Source organism: Zosterops lateralis (assembly GCF_965231275.1).
Source record: "Zosterops lateralis genome assembly, chromosome: 19".
Classification (NCBI taxonomy): Eukaryota; Metazoa; Chordata; class Aves; order Passeriformes; family Zosteropidae; genus Zosterops; species Zosterops lateralis.
In genome coordinates, this window is record NC_139779.1 from 8,641,843 (window position 1) to 8,660,596 (window position 18,754).

General features: G+C 51.7%; 1 protein-coding gene across 1 annotated transcript in view; it reads right to left on the reverse strand.

Annotated features, from left to right (window-relative positions):
- GALNT17 (polypeptide N-acetylgalactosaminyltransferase 17) overlaps nt 1–18,754 on the reverse strand; it is a 211,587-nt gene that overhangs the window by 110,889 nt on the left and 81,944 nt on the right. Inside the window, exons 3-5 of the mRNA XM_083875493.1 lie at nt 18,070–18,236; nt 8,010–8,184; nt 5,887–6,084 (exon numbers count right to left, since the gene is read on the reverse strand). Of these exons, the coding sequence (XP_083731619.1) occupies nt 5,887–6,084; nt 8,010–8,184; nt 18,070–18,236 (540 nt within the window). The remainder of the gene's footprint in view (nt 1–5,886; nt 6,085–8,009; nt 8,185–18,069; nt 18,237–18,754) is intronic.

Consider the following 18,754-nt stretch of genomic DNA (forward strand, 5'->3'; position numbering starts at 1 on the left):
CTCTGCACAGCCACGTGTGGAAAATGCAAAGAGAAAGTCGGGAAATTCATTATATTGTAAATAATCCAATCTCTGCAGGGTGGTGCTGGAGTCACCACCCCTGAAGGGTCCAGAAAAGGAGCAGATGTGGCATCTCACACTGGGGGTTGCTGGGGACCTGGTGGACACACTTCTGTACTGGCAGGAGTTGTGAAGGCTGGAACTTGGGTGCCTGGGTGCTGCTGTCACTGAAATCACACAGTCTTTGAGGCTGGAAAAGCTCTCCAGGACCCTCAAGTCCAGCCCCATTTCCATGCTCAGTGTCCCTCAGGGCTGTTCAGTATTTGCTCCCGTGGCTCCTGGGGGAGACCCAGGGGCAGGAGGGCATTTCCTTGTTTTCCGGGACCAGAGCCCTGGAGCCACCAGTACCTCACACCTGTAACTACAAATCCTGGGGCTGCCACTGAAGCACCATCAGCACATGGAGCCACAATCTCCCAGATTTCAGCAGCTTTTTGACCGATGCTGATGTGACACAACCAAAGCAGGTCAGGCAGGAGGAGGTGCTGGCTCTGGGGTTCACACCAGGGAAACAACAGGCTCCAGATCTCAATGAACCTCAAAAAAAAGCTCATGTTCTGTCAGTGGGAAATAAATCATTCCTGAAGATGCTAAAAAGCTGGAGCCCACTGTGGGATACCCCAAGAACAGGCCATCAATCTGGTGTTTCACAGCACTCCACAGGATTGGATTTCCCATAGGGCTCTGAAAGTATCAGATTTCTTCCATTTTTCACGGCCTCACAGGTTTCCTGGACCCTCAGCAAACTGTGATCAATGCCTGTCATTAATACCTGGGTAAATCCTGGCTACATCTCCACAGCAAAGCCCACCCAGGCATGGAATGCAGGCACAGATCCCCTCCTAACACACCTCAGCACCAGGAAATCCCACCAGCTCTGCAGGAGCCCACTCTGGTGGAGATCAGGATCTCTGTGATGGCCATTTAAAATGTCATTTTCTTCCTTTCTGGCAGAGCTAATTCAGACATGATCCATGACCCTGTAATCACAATTTTATCTCCTGACAGAGGCAGGCAGAGTCTGGCAGGGAAGCCTGGCTGTGAAACCAGGCCCAGCCAGTGCTGACACTGGGGGGATCTTTGGTGTATCAGCATTTTAAATGTTAATGTGACAAATATACAACAGCAGATGTATTGCAGACCCCAGGTATTACAGCAGCATTGCTCCAGGGATTAAGGGAGGCCATTTCTTGCAGGATATTACTGGATAAAGCAGGAGCCTGGAGCCAGTTTGAGACTGGGCCATATTTTAGATGAATTTCATTTCAAAGAGGTCATCAGCGCTCTGTCTGGATAATCATATCTGGGAATTAGCCAGGAGAGAAAATTGCCCCAAACCATTCCCATATTCTGTCTCCAGTCCCCATTGAATGTATTTGCTCACCTCTGGGCTCACGGGGCTGGAGCAGCTCTAGTGGGCAGAAAATTCCTCCTGGGGCTGCCACAGGCATCATGCACCAAAAGTAAACCCAAAAATAGGGAATAAACTGCTTTACTTCACTCCCACCCTTTTATCCTAAAATATCTCCTAAAACCTAATGTACCTCTGTATGCTATAATTTCCAAATTTCCTCTAATCCCATGCATAATTACATGGAGCACTGCACTGGCATCCCTTCCATGCAAACATTGCTACAAAGTGCAGGATTTTCAGAGCATTATGTGACAAAGAAATAACTGCAGTCATTATTTCTGGCCCGTGTGTGGGTACACAATGGGACAGCACGTGTCATTAGCTTCCTGCTGGGGACACTGCCCATTTATCTTCCTCCTAATTCCTCCCCCAGTGCTTGCTAGCAATGTTATTTCAGTGGTTTCATATTTAACATAGCTGGGAGGTTCCTGGGTGTCTCAGGGCTGTGTCCTTCCCCCTGGCTCCCTCAAACCTTGGGGCCTCAGCAGCAGAATCCACATTTCAGATGCCTTTACCAAAGTCCAGGTGTCTCCAGAACCCTGCTCTGATCTCTTTTTCATGTTCCTTCCACTCAGCAGTGCTCACAGCTGAACAGGCAGATCCCTGGAATTCCCTGCCTGTGGATGCCTTGGGATAATGGGGCATCCCCCGCTCCAGGGCTGTCTCCAAAAAGGATGTAAGGGTTGCACAAAGATTGTAGGAACCCCAGATAAAAACCTCTCCCAGCTCCCAGCTCCTCTGCTAGTGTTTGCAATCACCTGAAATGCAGAGATGTGATGGTCAATGTCCTGCCCAGATTTTAGCACCATCCCTACATTTTTTTATTTTTTAAGATAAAACAAGCACCAGAACAATCCAACAGGACCTGCTGGCCAGCAGGAGCCAACTCCCCGAGCAAACCCTTCAATTCTTCAGCTGCAGAGCAGCAGAAGATCCCTTCTCCAGGCAGCACATCTGGTTCTCAGCACCAAAGCAAAGAGGAGAAATGTGCTGTGGGATGTGGAGTTGTGTGGAAGTGCCCAACATCCCTGGGACACCATTTACTCCTGGCTCATGGGTGACCCCTTGTCTTGGGTTGCAATATGTAACCAGCAGTGTGTGTTCTATTGCCAGCTGTTGAAACCCGCTGGGGAGGGGTTTTCTTTATCCCTTCCAGGACCCCTCCTCCCTCCAGGGGATCTCTGCTCCATCCAGGCTCACTGCAGGGCTGATACAATTCCATCAGCCCATGGGGAGATGCTCCACCCAGGGGGAGGAGCCCAGCATTCCCACCTGGATCAAACCTGGCATTCAGAACAGCAGCACAGGCTGTTTGCACTGGATTCCCAGAGGGAGACCTGACCCATCTCAGCACCACTGGACCTTCAGAGGAAACTCCACCCTTCTACAGGATCATCTCTGCTCCAACAGAACCACATCTATCACTACAGGAGGGTTTATTTGGACTGCTCCTAACACCCTGACCAACAGGGTGTCAGGTCATGTTCTGACTCTCTCAGTGTTTCCAGGATTTGTTTGTTTGTATGTTTTTTTGTACTACTACATTTGTATTTTTTAATATTCCTAGTAAAGAACTGTTATTTCTATTCCCGTATCTTTGCCTGAGAGCCCCCTAATTTCAAAATTATAATGATTGCAGGGAGGGGGTTTACATTCTCCATTCCAAGGGAGGCTCCAGCTTTCCCTGGCAGACACCTGTCTTTCCAAACCAAGACACCCCTAAAGTGGTTCATACTGGGGAGCCTGAGGAAAGACATCCTAAAGAACCAAAATCCTCCTGGTGTAGGTCCTGACCTCCCCACTGCATCTCTTCATAATCACTCAACCCTCCAGCTCCCCACAGGAGTTTTCCCAGCTCAGAACCTGCTCAGCTCACCACTCTCAGCCTCCCCACCTCTCCTGCCATCAAACACCTTCCCCAAACCAAGGCTGCCCCTCCGCACGTGGCTCTGCCCCAGCCTGTCCTGAGCCACCCCCTAAGGGCACTGATTCAAACCCCATTCTGTGAGCACAACACAGCAGAAGGTGTTGCCAGATCTTTAAATGTCATATTGGGGGCTCCAGTTGCCTCAGTCACCTCAAGTGACAGGTTTTGGAGCCCAGCAAGCTCCCAGGGTGGTGCCACAATCACAGGGGACACTCCCTGTGCCAAAGCTTTCCCGCATCTCCCAATGGCACCACTTTAGTTTAATAAAAGAGTTTGTTCTTTCTTCACTTTTATATTTACTGGCTGAGAGAGGTTTATCCCAGCAGTGTTGATCCACTTTTATCACCCTCCAGAGGCTCCAGCAGGAGCTGCCAGCACCACACTGCTCACACCTCACCTGCAAAGGCTTTTGGATTCCTCAGCTTTGCCTTCTGCATGGCCCAGCTCTCCTTTAACAAGTCCAGCAGCCGGAATTTGGTTAAAATAACTGTTTATTTGTCAAAGCCCTGACTCCTGTCCAGAATAAACTGACTCCAAACTAAACTAATCCCTCCACTGAGGGCAGGATGTGCTGCCCAGGACAAGAAAGCCAAAGGAATAACAAGTCTCTGTGTGAATGGGAACAGACATAATTTCAGCTTCCAGGGATTATGTCAGTGACCAAAGCAGAGCTGTTTGGGCTCAGGATTCCCAGCAGGCAGGGATCTGCACACTTGCAGCTGCTCTGTGCCTGAGGACAAGGCAAACCAGACAAACCATGTCAGGATCCAGGGGGATCCAACCCACCTGGCCAGACACCACCCCTGATCAGAGCCTCACTGTGATCTCTGGAGGCTGTGAGGGAAAACCACTGAGCTGTGCACACAGCCCCAGCTCCCATCCACAGCCAGCTCTTCCCTCCCCTCCTGCTCTTGTTTTGGGCTCATCCCATCCCTGAAGCCTGGCAGAGCAGAAGCACATTTCAGAGCTGCCAACCCTTCAGCTGGAGTGTTCCAACAGCCTGAGACACATTTTTCCAAAGCTTGCCCTGGGAGGAGAGGGACTTTCCATTCAAGAGAACACAGTGCTGTGTTTCATGGATCCACACTCCATCCATCCCATGGGAACAACCTCCTCATTCCTCATGGTTTGCACAAACTGAACACTGCAACTGAGGCAAAGCCACTTTGTCACCTGCACCTTAGCACAAGTCTGCAGAAATCTCCACAGGTCCTGCACCTCCCCAGTGGGATTGTTACCAACAGCCTTTTCCAAATCCCTGCACCCCTCCAAACCCTCCCTGGCTCATGTCCCAGAGCTGGTGGGGGTTATGACATTGCCCCTGCCTCTCCAAGGTGGCTTCCTCACTTCCTCTCCTGCATTTTCATAGAACCTTGGAATGGTTTGGATTGGAAGGGACCTTAAAGCCCATCCAGTGCCGCCCCTGCCACGGGCAGGGACACCTTCCACTGTCCCAGGCTGCTCCAAGCCCCAGTGTCCAACCTGGCCTTGGGCACTGCCAGGGATCCAGGGCCTTCCCACCCTCACAGGGAACAGTTCCTTCTAGTGTCCCACCTAACCGTGCTCTGTCTGAAGCCATTCCCTATTCCCCTGTCACTCCAGGGTGCTGTTTGTCCCTCTCCAGCTCTCCCACAGGCTCCCTCAGCAGCTGGATGACCCCCTGCCCCCAGTGCTGGTCAGTGGGTGCCCAGCCCTGGTCAGTGGGTGCCCTGGTCAGTGAATGTCCCCAGCCCCGGTCAGTGGGTCTCCTGGTCAGTGAATGTCCCCAGCCCTGGTCAGTGGGTGCCCTGGTCAGTGAATGTCCCCAGCCCTGGTCAGTGGGTGCCCTGGTCAGTGAATGTCCCCAGCCCTGGTCAGTGGGTCTCCTGGTCAGTGGATGCCCTGGTCAGTGAGTGCCCTGGCCAGTGGGTGCCCCCAGCCCTGGTCAGTGGGTGTCCTGGTCAGTGAGTGCCCTGGTCAGTGAATCTCCCCAGCCCTGGTCAGTGGGTGCCCCAGCTCTGGTCAGTGGATGCCCTGGTCAGTGGGTGCCCAGCCCTGGTCAGTGGGTGCCCTGGTCACTGTTTGCCCTGGTCACTGTGTCCCCCAGCCCTGGTCACTGTGTGCCCTGGTCAGTGAATGTCCCCAGCCCTGGTGACTGTGTCCCTCAGCCCTGGTCACTGTGTGCCCTGGTCACTGTGCCCCCAGCCCTGGTCACTGTGTCCCCCAGCCCTGGTCACTGTGTGCCCTGGTCACTGTAGCCCCCAGCCCTGGTCACTGTGTCCCCCAGCCCTGGTCAGTGTGCCCCCAGCCCTGGTCACTGTGTCCCCCAGCCCTGGTCACTGTGTCCCCCAGCCCTGGTCACTGTGTCCCCCAGCCTTGGTCACTGTGCCCCCAGCCCTGGTCACTGTGCCCCCAGCCCTGGTCACTGTGTGCCCTGGTCACTGTGCCCCCAGCCTTGGTCACTGTGTCCCCAGCCCTGGTCACTGTGCCCCCAGCCCGGCCGTACCTGATGGGGAGGGAGGGGTCCCCGGCGTCCCACCAGTCCTTGGGGGGGCTGATGTACATACACCACAGCTCCCAGCTGTAGCCGTGGGCTGAGTTCTCGTAGCGCTGCACCTCGAAGTTGTCCTGTTTGATGTTGTCGATGGAGGGCAGGATCACCCTCTTCCTGTTCTCCTGGATCCGGGACAGCACCGGCTCTGCCCTGGGGAAGGGCAAAAGCACAGCAGAGAGGTCAGTGCACTGCAGCTTCCACTCAATTCCTCCCCGGTATCCCATCCAGCCCTGCCCTCTGGCACTGGGAATCCATTCCTGTGTCTTGCCCCTCCAGGCCCTTGTCCCCATCCCCTCTCCAGATTTCTTGGGGCCTCCTTTTGGTACTGGAATCCACTCCAGAGCCTTCTCCTCTCCAGCTGAACAACTCCAACTCAGCCTGTGCTCACAGCAGAACTGCTCCAGCCCTTCATGTTCCTCCTCTGGACCCAGTCCAACAGGTCCATGTCCTTCTTGTGTTGGATAAAAACCTGGTCCACAGGCTGGAAACCTCCCCTTCCATAAGGCAAGGCCAGGGAGGGTGTGCTTGGTCAAACCACACTCAAACTAGTCCAGACTTCCCCCAGATCCCAAAACCCTGGGCAGAAGAGGGTGCATCCTGAAAGCAGAACTCTTTGAAAGGTCTTTTTTTTCCTTGGCAGTTTGATGACCCTATAGCTAAAAAAATTCATCTCTGGGGTGTGTTCAGAGCAGGGGATGTGCTCAGCATCACCTCTGCAGCTCCAGAGCCACTGAGGGTCAGTCTGCCCACAGCAGGGGGAATGTGGGGGAACTGGTACTCCCAGTGCCCCCAGTACCAGCAGGGAGAGTCAAGCCCACACTGCAGAAAGGTCTCCTCTCTATCCCCAAAAAAGAGCTTCAAGAGCTCAGTCAGTGGGAGCTCCTCAGTGAATCAGGTGTGAGGATTTGGTGACCAGAGAGAGGAATGTTCAGCTGGGAATACAGATCCCAGCATAACAAACAGCTCCTAAAATACCCCCTTCAGCTGCACTGTCATTAGAAAGGATTCAATAGTTGTGCAGAACTCTGCCTTTAACAGCTGCAAATAGGTTTTTTTGTGGCTGTTACTGTGTTCAAATTCAACACAAGTTTAGCTTCTTCCATCTCCACTTTTCTAAACATGGACCATTTTTTTACTCTTGGTTAAAGGAAAAAAAATCCCTTTCAGGCTCCTGTCATGACATAGATTCAAACTTCAGCGACTTGAGCTCAAATGTTTTGAATCCCTCTGAAAAAAAATCCTTATGAAACACTTTTTCCTGCTTCTGCACCTCTGCTCCTATTCCCAGCAGCAGAGGAAACAAATGAATTTAAAGCATCTGAGCCTTCCCCTCTGGGATCCAGCAAAGGCCACAGAAGTGGGAAACGCTTTCTCCTTCATTCCCTTACTGCCTGGGCTTTCTTAAACTTGCAGGAATTACTTAAGGCTAAGGGAATGGGAAATCATCCTGAAAAATACAAACAGGGAGCAGGGAGAATGCACGCACAAAGGGAAGGAATAGAGAAGGAATACACGGATCAAGGGCAAGGAGAGGTTTTCCTTGTACGTTCCCATTGTGCCATTCAATCCAGAAGGAATCCAGAGGGAATCCTGGAGAAGGGTCACCAAGCCAGAGGAATCCAGAGGGAATCCTGGAAAAGGATCACCAAGCCAAGAGATCACCAAGCCAGAGGACTTGTGTGTCATTCTGTAGGGACACATCCCTACAAAACCATGTGTTGCTCTAGGACATGAAAGTCTCCAAATATTTCAGAAGGCAAAGAGCACAGAAAAAGTCTTTTATTGTTTAATTCTTGCTACCTTTTATAAGGTTTTCCTATACAGACTTAATGTGATTGGTGAATAGGAATGACACCTCTCTAATGCCATTTGTTAAACTGGAGAAACAGCAAACACCACCTGGAGAAAGATTGTTTTGAGAGAGTTGTTTGCCAAGACTGCTTTGGGAAAAAACTTTCTAGAGACATTTTTCCTTGGGATAAAGTTAGCAGCTGCCAGCAGGCTGAAATCTCTCAGACCCACGTCGTGGATGTTCCCCTGGTCAATCCCCCACCCCCAAGCCCCTGAGCACCTACCAGCCAGCAGTGAACTCCACGTGGGCATCAAAGAAGCCGGTGACCTGGCCCGTGGCAGCTTTCCAGCCCTCGATGCGGGCCCGGATCAGCCCTTCCCTCCTCTGGTTCCTCACCACCTTCACCAGCCCCGGGTAGCGCTTGTTGACGTACTCCTCCAGCGGTGCCTTCAGCTCCTCTGGGGACAAGGACACACAGCCGTGGGACAGGGACACAGCCCTCCCCTGGAACACACCCAGCCTGGGCAGGGACTGGAGCAGGAGCAGTGGGGCTGACACCTCTGCACACACTGGGAGGGACACGATCCCCTGGGGTGGAGCAGGGCTGATCTGCACAGGATGGACCGAGCACAGCCCACACAAGAGAGGTTCAGGTGGCCCAGAACGCTGCTGGGGGCCAGTGAGGAGCCCAGGGGACACCTCGAGGCCAAGGGCAGTGAGGGGACACTTACACTCCTCTGCACTAAAGGAAATGGAACTGCAACACCAAGTTAGAAAGACCCATGGACAGCAAACAGCAGCACTCTGAACTCCTGATGGAGGTTTGAGCTGAATGCACTGCTGGAAATGCTGAAAAACCCACCCAAAATGACTCAAACTACATCAAAACCACGTGTGAGCTTCACTGCCCTCTTCACTCAGTCTCACCACTACAGCCTTGGCACTTGCTGTTTGTTTTGCCACCAGAAAAGTTGAAATTCCCCTTGCTTTTATGAGGAGATGAAAGGGATTCTGGCTTTGTTCAGAAGATCCTCCCACCACGTATCTTGTCTTCACTGCTCATTTCCCTCTGTTGTCCAGGCCTGTGTGTGCAGTGCCTGAGACCCTCAGGGACCTCAGCCACCACCAGCACAGAAATCCTCCAGAGTACAAGATTTGAGCATAAAAGACACAGAGGGCTTTGAAGGTGGGAGCAGATGGAAGTTTACAACAAAGGATAAACACGAGTGTGTTTTTTCCAGCCCTTTGGAAAAGTGCCAGTTCTCTGCCAGAGAAGCCTCAGTCCTTTCAGTGCCTGTTGCACCAGCTCAATGCACAAAGGTCTGCTGGAGAGAGGAGCTCTGAAAGCTCAGCAAAGCCACTGGGCACCAACACAAACTCTCAACACTTTGAAAGCAGTTCCTGAGAATATCTTTCATCCCTTCGAGGCTTCAGGACAGCAGAAAATTAAGATATGATCCATGACCTCAAATTATAGTCGACTACCCTTCACTGCACTCACTCTCTCTCCAGGACAAAAAATAAAGAGGGGAAAAAAAGTCACCATTAATCATCCACATGGTGAAATCCTCGAGACACACGAGGACACGTGGGATCCCTCATGAAGGAAACACACAATGGAGAGCAAAGGAGTAAACAGCAACTCTCATCTGCTCTGAAATCTTCAAAGGAAAAGGATTATCTGTTCCCTTCCCTGCCACGCCTCCTTCCAGGCACAGCAAATGTGCTTTCTCCACACTGCCTTTCTGGGATGCTTCCCCTCACATCTCCATTTCCCCAAAGTCTCCTTTCTCTTTTATGCTGAAGTGGGAATAAAAAGAATAAAGCAAATGAGCCCCTTCCTCAATTCAAAGCATCTGCATCACACACATCCATAACTCAGCAACTTCCATTTCATGCTGAGCCACTCAGAGCAAAACCAGGATTTTATGGAGACAACAACTCTCCCAAATGGTTTTAAGGAGACAAAGACACCAATTTTTTTGACAGATGAAGCCCCACAAGCACAGCACTGGCATCTCACGTGGCTTTGGCAGCAGGTAAAGTCATCAATGCAGCAGACCACGGCACCACAGAGTCATCAAAACAACTTTCACATTGGAGGTGGAATTTCAGCAGAAGGAGAATGTGAGAACTCCCCCGGGGAATTGTCTGAGCAGCTCAAAGCAGAGTGAGGAGTTGTAATGTCCCAGATCACAGGCAGCCCAGGGTCAGCCCTGAGACACCCCTGTGCCCATCCTGCTGTGTGACAGAAGCTCCTCAGAGTGTCCCCAGCAGCCACAGCCACTCCTCTGTGTGCCCTGGCTGCCAGCAGGGGCCAGAGAGCACCTGTGGAATGGCACTGGGGCTGTGCAAGGTGCCCAAGGTTGGCACCATTCAGCTCCTGTTCCCTGGCAGAGGGCAGGGCCTGTTCTGACCTAGAGATGGGGCAACTGAGAGGTGTTTTAAAAACTTCTATTTCATTTTCAGTCTCATGTAAAGGGTGGGACAGTACAGATGTTGTAATTCACACCATCACAATCAGAAGCCAAACTATTTCCTAATTCCAATCCATTATAGGAGTTTCTTGGCCTAGCAGCTTTTGCCACACAATGCCTTAAAGCCAATTATCTAAAATCACCCCTCATGGGTTCTACTACAATGCATCTTTCATAGTTGTATTTCTCCAAAGTATCCAGTCTATTTGCAAGGCCATCCTTTGAAACTTGTTTCTACTTCCATTTCTCTCTCAACAATGTCTGTCCTATTCCATGGCATTTCTAAGTCAGCATTTCTTATCTCAAGGTTTGCCTACAGATGCACATTATGTGAGCCTTCTGTCAGGCTTGAAGAATTCCCTGCAAATCCATTTCCCACATGGGCCCTGCCCTGCCCAGCAGGGGACACAGATGTCCCCATGGGACTCCAGAGACAGGAGCACTGCCCAGCATTGGGAAATGCACTTCTAGGCCCTGTCTCTGTAGCAGGGCATTTCCACACCCAAACAAATGTTTCCAAAGGTGGAAAAGGGGGGTCAGTTACACCCCTGAATTTTAAGGAAGAAGCACCAGAGCTTTCTGTTCTTCCCTCACTGTAATTGGCCCAGGACAAAGGCACCTGTTGGTCTCTGTGGCTCTTTTTCCCAAATGTAGCTCATTCCTATTGGACAGCAAACCAAAAGTCCTTCTAGAACATGAAGTACTCAAGGAGCACAGAGGTGCTCAGGGCTTTTTGGGGTGTTTTAGGCAGGTGTCAAGGGCTTGCCTTCGTTTAGTTTCTGTAGTGTTTGTTACTTTCTGTTTTATTAAAACCTTTGCTTTACAAAACACACCTGAAGAGCCCTCTGGCAATTTTTACTAAGCCATTCTGAGAAGTTTCAGGCCAACCCTCAGGACCTGGTACATGTTCATGGTGCTCATTACATGCTGGCCTGGTGTAAGCTTCTATCATCTCTCCACTAAGGGTTTCCTGCACAGCCTCCCATAGATTTCCAGCTTTGCTCCCTGCCTCTGCTCCATTCTGGCACAGCACACGGCTTTTGGGGAGAGCTGACACTTCTTCCATGCCTGAGCAGCCCTAAAGGAGAGGATGGCTGCAGCTCTGCCCTGAGCTGGGCCAGCCTCACCCTTCCAAGCTGTCCTGCAGCTCTGGGAGGACAGGACACAGAGCACAGCACTGTTCTGACACTGAGACACATCCCTGGCACTCAGAAGGGCTGGGCTCTGTATTTCATTTCCCAGAGCACCCAGAAGTGCAGGAGTGGAACATCCAGTGCTGGGTAACAAAGCTGAAATGCCAGTCTCTGGGAATCCCACAATAGTTTGGGATAAAGTTCATCTCCTTTCACTCCCTGCCATGAGCAGGGACACCCTCCACAGCCCAGGGTGCTCCAAGCCCTGTCCAACCTGGCCTTGGACAATTGAATTCTCTGAGAAACTCCTGCTCAAGAACCCTGTGAGCCCTGGCCCAGGTCCCCCCTTGTCAATGAGCAGGGCTGATGTGGCTGTGTGGAGAAGCATCAGTGGGAACCCGTGTCTGCACAGCTGCACTGGCACAGCTCCTCTGCTCCTGGGGATGCTGATCCTGTGGGCCCAGATGTGCCCAAACCTCTGGAAACCATCACTGACTCACAAATCTCATCCCAATCCAAGTCAAGTGAAGTTATCCCTGACTTTACCCCATGTTTCCCTCAGTCAGCAGTCACTGAGTGCCCTGTGCTGTTGGAACACCCAGCTCCAGCCTCAGGAGCTGCAGAGCTGCTGCTGACCTTGAAGCTGTTCCCCTGTCCCATCAGCTCAGGAAACGTTTCCTCCCCAGCTGATGCACCTTCCCAGCAGGTCCCAGCTACCCCAGGAAGGTTGGAGACCTGGAATAGAAGGCCAGGAGTTTGTGACTGGCACTAGGGGACAGCAGCAGAGAGCAGCTGTCACACACAGGGGCAGCCTGACCCCTGGATCTGCTCCTCCCAGGACTCCACACAAGCTACAGCAGGGACAGAGCATCTCCAGCTCAGGGAACTCGCTGCCATTCCCACCCTGCCCTGCACAGGCCATGGTGGTGCTTTACAGGACTGACAGTGAGAACACCCACGAGATCCTGAGCCAGGATAACCAGCCTGGTGTTCCAAAACTGAGACTGTGGGTGTAAAGGAGATCAAGAGCCAGGATGGGAGCGGAGCAGTGGCCCCCAGCTCTCCTCATCCTCCCTAACCAGAGGAGCATTCCTTCAGGCCTGCAGAGGATTCCAGTGGAGGATCCACAGGGGCTGCACAAGCAGGAATTCACTCCAATCCAACACTGCCCTGCAGCCTGGAGTCTCCTTTCCCTCCTGTACCCCATGGCTCTCCTCACAAACACTCAGGCATCCTCTGAGGAAGACAACTGCAGCCTCCCCCAGAGCACACCCCCAGCATCCCTGGTTATTCAGGATGCAGTCTGGGAGGGTTTGATCTCTGCTGTTGCACGAGCTGCTTCCTGGCAGGATTTGCAGAGAGAAACATTCCTGAAAATGCCAAAAGGTTCAATTTCAATCCTGCCTTTTGTTCTCCAGCTGTCCCTATTGATCTTCCCTGATGGGCAAGTCCAAGGAACTCAAATCCAGTGGACCTGTTGCTCCATTAAAAACCCCAGCTGCCAGCTCCAATGACTTATGTTATCTATTACAAACTATTTTGTCACCTACAGGAGCTGGGAAATGAGACTGCCAGGGGAATGGAACCACCTGATGCCAAGGAAAGTAACCCTACCATGGACATCAGCCCAGCTGCAGGCACAGAAACATCCACTGCTCCATTCTCACCCCAAATCCTGCCCAAACCTCTCCACACCCTGTGGGAGCCCCCAGAACTAAAGGTGGGAACTGCCTGTAGCCACACAGAGAAAGGAGCAAAGGACCAGCAGCACCAGAGAAACTCAAGGAGTTACCAAGAGCAGGGAATTCCCTGTGCAGCACTGGCCAGGTGGTCCTTGGGAGAGGACCACACCTCCTCCACACCCCTAAAGAAAACATCCGTGTGTTTGCCAGGCTCAGCTGGGTGGGAAAAGCCTACAGACGCCAAGGTGTTATCAGAAACACCAGAGGGGTCAGGGCTGGCAGTGCTCCAGTGCCATGGGAGACCCCAGCCATCCTTGTCCCATATTCTTACCTGCCTGAAACTCCAAAGCCATCAGGGCTGGGATTTCTGCAGGAAAATATTAAAGCAGCTCCTTCAAAAGGCAATAAATGAATGTGAACATTTTTCAGGGATACTCAGAGCCAGGGGAGTCTCTGCAGATGGACAAAAGGAAACTGTGCCATGGGGAGCAGGGGGATGAATGAGTTCTCACAGAGCAAGCTGGTCCCAGTCAGGGCATGCAGCCCAAGCCTTTGGTCATTTGGTTCAGCAAAACCCAAAGAGAATCACAGAATACCCCGGGCTGGAAGGGTTGGGATCATGGATCTCAACTCCTGTCCTGCACAGACACCCCAACAATCCCACCCTGTGCTGCTCTGCTGCTCTCCTCCACAGAGCTCCAGTTAAACACCCCATCCTCAGGCTGCAATATTCAGCACTGGGACAGGCTGGGATGAGATTCAGCTCTTTCCAATTCCCCTCTGAGCACAAACACCCAGACAGCTCCTGGGAGAATGAGGCACGGGTGCTGCCGGAATGAGCAAAACACGAAAGGGATCCCTGGAGCCCCGGGAATGTGCAACGCCGAGGCAAATTACAACCCTGAGCATGTCTCCCTGGGTGTAGCCAGCTCCTTTAAGCAGCCTTTTATCCAAAGGGTTTCCTTTATTCCGAGAGGTTTGCTTTTCAAAGAGATGTTATCCCAGATTAAAAACGCTAAACGACACAACAACAACTAAGAAAAAACCCAAAAAAAGCAGGTGATGATTAAGCAACAGACTCAGACAAAGTGTGCAGCTGGGAGATAACACAGCATCTCAGGGGCACATGGCTGCATCCTCCACCAGCCCTGGAACCTCGTTATCACTCCCAAACACAACCTGCACACTGCCTTTGGAATTACAGCCCTGCAACAAGCACAAACAAAAGCAGCCTCCAAAAGAGTCTTTATGAAGTGTAATGTGCAGCTCAAGGGAGAAGGGGGTTCAAACTACAACTCCCCAAGCTTTCTCCTTCAAGGAGGGATTTTTTTTTTTTCCCGTTACAATACATTGGCATCTTTTATCTATTTACAGCTCAAACATAAAGCATCAGAATGCCGGTGTTCATTAACTTTAATCTCTCACTGCACACTTTTGTGTTGTGCCGTGCTGTTGTACAACAAAGCTGAGAGCGGGGAGTGTCTAATGAGGCTTCAGAAGCTCTTTGTTCCAGCCTGAAAACCTCACAGCAGCACCAGGCTTTGCTCCTGGCTGTGTCACAGCTCTACCTGCAGGGCCCAGAGCCAGGTGGGCACGGCAGGTGGCTCTTGCCTCTACCCCTGGGGCCGATCTTAAATCTTGATTTGGAAATCTCTGTTAATATTCGGCCCTTTGTTCTTCAGTTACCCAGATTTGCTGTGGTTCCTCTTCCCCCCTGACAAAACCCACACAAACCCCAGCCAGGGACTGTCCTGAGCCTTCAGCAAGTTCCCCAAAGCTGCTGCTGGTAACCCAGGGGACAGCACAGCTCTGAGCCTGGGCACTGCTCCCTGGAGTCAACCTTCCCTCAGCTCACACAGCTGAGCCCCCAAAAGCTTTTCCTGGGTGTCCTAGGTTGCAGTGTAGGATGTACACAAAGTATTTATTCTATCACCATCTTCATGAACTTTTGAAACCAGGTGGGGCAGTGTTTTCCCAAGCCCCTGCCTTTTCTGCTAATGGCCCATTAACCCCTTGCCCAGGACTCACAGGTAACTCCCTCCAGGAGCTCTCTCTGTGTAATGGGCCACCAAGGACCCACTTCACACTCCTCATCCCATTGGGAGATGCTCCGCCCAGGGGGAGGAGCCAAGCATTCCCACCTGGATATAATCTGGGATTTGGGACAGGACAAGCAGCCCTGAGCCACTGGATTCCCAGAGGAGCAGAGCTCCCAGACCTTTCTGTGGGATCACTGCTTCAGGAAGAGCCCCTCACCTGGACTGCTCCCACCATCCTGCTCAGGGTGTATTCTGACTCTGTCAGTGGTCCTTTGTGTTGTCGCATTTATTTGATTTTTACCTTTTTTACCTTTTTTCTTATTAAATTATATTTCTGACTTGGAGCCTCTCACTTGTTTTGCTTTCAAACCACGACACTGGGATACAGCCACATCCCCACAGAAAGTGCCCCTCATTCCCACACAGCTGCTCCCACAGAGGCTGAAGAAATTCCTTGTCTTGTTCAATCACAGCCCCCAAAGTCACACCCACATACCCCATCCTCTGCTGGATCCTCCAGGACTCATCTCTAAATCTGAGAGCTCATGAGGAACTATTTTCCTGTAATTATTTTCCTGTAGAAGCCAGATCTATTTATTATGATGACTTTGTTTGCAATATCCAAAGCATCAGCCCTGCGCTGGTGCTATTGCTGATCAAAATTATTGCCTACCATTAGTGGGAACTCTGTGACAATGTTATTGCCATTAATAATTCCTGGCTGTCACTGCAGCTCCTCGAGGATGCTGAGAGGGAGCACATGGTCCCAGAGATAGGTTCTGGTTTGTATCATTTCTTTTACACGAGAAAAGTAGATTATTACACGCTTGGGAGGAGCTCTTCATAAACATCTGCCAAGTTACCTCATTATCTTCCTTCAAATCCCTCCTTAAAAATCTCATTTGTCGTGAGGTCTGCAAAGCCTCAGCAGCAGAACACTGGCATTATTAACTCACCCTCCCAGCTGATGGCACCACCTTGGTCCCCACCTCACTCTCCATCTCAATGTTTCTGAGGACAGAACTCTACAAGGATGTCGAACCCTCAGCACAGCCCTGGGCCACCATGAGGGACAGTGGACACTCCTGATTCCAACTAAAGCATCCTCGAGGTGGGCTGCAGCCTAGGTGTGCCAGGAGACTGGGATTTGTGCCCAGGATGTTTGAACTTGTCCATCAGCTGGGGTCATTTCCCTGCCTCTCCCTCCCTGGTGCTGTACAACACTCCAGCACAACCCTGGCAGTGTCCAAGGCCAGGCTGGATGGGGCTTGGAGCAGCCTGGGACAGGGGAAGGTGTCCCTGCCATGGCAGGGGTGGCACTGGATGGGCTTTGAGGTCCCTCCCACCCCAAACCATTCTGGGATTCTGTGAAACCCCAGAGCTGGAAGTGCTTGAACACAGTCCAAGCTTTGGGCACCCTCAGCCTGCCCTGCCATCCCCCAGCCCCAGCACTGACAGAACCCAGGGGTGCCCTGCAACCCCACAGTGGGTACAGGGATTCCACCTCGATCCTCACTGCCCGGCCTATGCAAGAGGCTTTTGGAAGGATTTGTTTCACTATTCTGTGTCTTTCCAGTGTCTCCAGAGCAGCTGGCTCACCCTCAGCCTCCCACTGAATGAGGAAGAGGCTGTTCAGAAATACATCCTTTGTGCACAGCAATGTTGGGAGAAGCTCAGTGATTATCACCAATGGCTTCTCTTTGAAAGAGTTCTTCTCTTTGCCCATTAATAGGATAAAATTTGGAGAAGGAGCCTCTCATTCTGGTATTTGAAGCCCTCCAAGTCCTGGGCACTGTGAGATACCCCAGCAGACCTCACCTGCACTTCCCCTTCACCAGCCAAATGGTGCCAGCTCTGAAACCCCACAGACACCATGGACACCATCCAAGCTTCTGCCCTGGAGCTGCTGTGGCTCCCACTAGCTGAGGAGCTGCTCTCCTGATTCTTTTACTGGTAATTAGAACTCATCAGCTTTCTGTGGTGCTCATTACTGTGGTGTTTGAGTGCCTATTTTTACAGCCTGAACAGCTCGCTGTGCACCAGCTCCTCTCCTCACAGACAGAGCAACCTCTCAGCTCCCTCTGGAAATGAGCTCTCCACATCCTGCACCCTGCCCTGCTCTCCCCTCCAATCACAGCATCCACGGCACTCCTTGATTAATTCTTTTCAAATAACATTAAAAGGATGAAAACACAGCACAACTGAAGAAGGCAGTAAACAAAAGTCACTTAACTATTTGCTGTCCTTCATGAGGATTTTAACTGCCCTGGTTACATTGTCCAGGTGGATATTGGGAGAAAAAAAAGACCTTGGAAGAATTTGAGGCTGAAAGTGCTTCCTGCAGTTCTGTGTTATCAAAAGGCAGAAGGGAAGGAATGACAATGACTGAGAGCAGGTTGGCCCAAAGGATGCTCATGTGTAATGTAGGAAACCAAACATCCCCTCCAGGCTGTGGCAGGGTCTGACCTAGACAAATGGGCTGGGATTATTTCCTCCTCTTCCCTGTTCCAAAACCAGAACTCAGGGAACGAGGGTGCCTGCAGAGCACTCACCATCTATAAACCTGGGATGGTATTTCACAACAGGGAAACTGAGGCACACACAGAGAGGATATCTCAGTGAACACTCCTGGGAGGTGCCAGAGCAGAAAACCCTCTGGGCTCCAGGCTCTTGTTGTGGCAAATATTTAGAGGTGCATCTCTGCAACAACCAAAGTTGTTATCAGAAACAAGGATACCCTGAAACCAGAGCTCCTGGATGGTACTGAAGGGAAAGGTCAGATGGATCTCTGGTTTCCCTTACCCTCCAGCTCTCAGCTACATTTTCAAACAACAACTCTCTCAGATTTAACTGTGCTTTGATCCTGCTCTTCACCAGAGAAGCTGCAGAGAACTTTGTGCCAGCAGCACACCCAGCCCCTCACCCCATGTACCCGTGCCCCAGGAGCCCTCCAGGAGATTCCCAGCAATCCATCCCCTCCTGGAGGAGCCGGGAGCTGCCAGGGCTGCTCACCCTCGTCGCTGTTGTCGTCTACCAGGATGATCTCCTTAAGCAGGGGTGCCGGGGTGTGGTTGACGGCGCTGTGCACCGAGCGCAGGATCACCGACAGCGCCTCGTTCACAAAGATGAAGATGATGGAGATCTGGGGCAGGTCCTTCCCGTATTTCAGCTCTTTGCACCTGCAGCACCAAGGGCAGAGAGAGACAAGGGGTCAGCAGAGGTCACAGGGCAGCGCTTCCAGCCAGGCACAGGGAAAATCCACAGGGCAAACCCAGGGCTGCCACCGCCCAGCTGTGCACGGCCAGGGATTCCCACTGCCTGAAAATCCATCCTTCAGTCACTGCTGCTGGGAAGAGAAAACAGCAGAGCAGAGCATCCCCAGGCTCAGAGAGCACATCCTAACCTGTGTGTGTGGGCAAATAAGCAAAAGTGGCCTCCAGAACACAGCAAATGCCTCTAACAGTTCAAGGGAAACTCCCCAGCCCCACTCTGTGCCAAGATTTACAGGTGCTCAGAAATGAGCCCTGTTCTTAAACAGCACTTGGGAGTTTTCTTCCCATTTGCTTTGGAAAGAAATGAACTTAAAATGAGCCTCGGTTAAATAGTCTCAATAAATGTTTTTGCTCTCTCAGCAGATACTTGTGAGCACATTCCTGTCTCTGAAGCAGTGCTGTGACCTGGTGTCTTTGCACTCCAC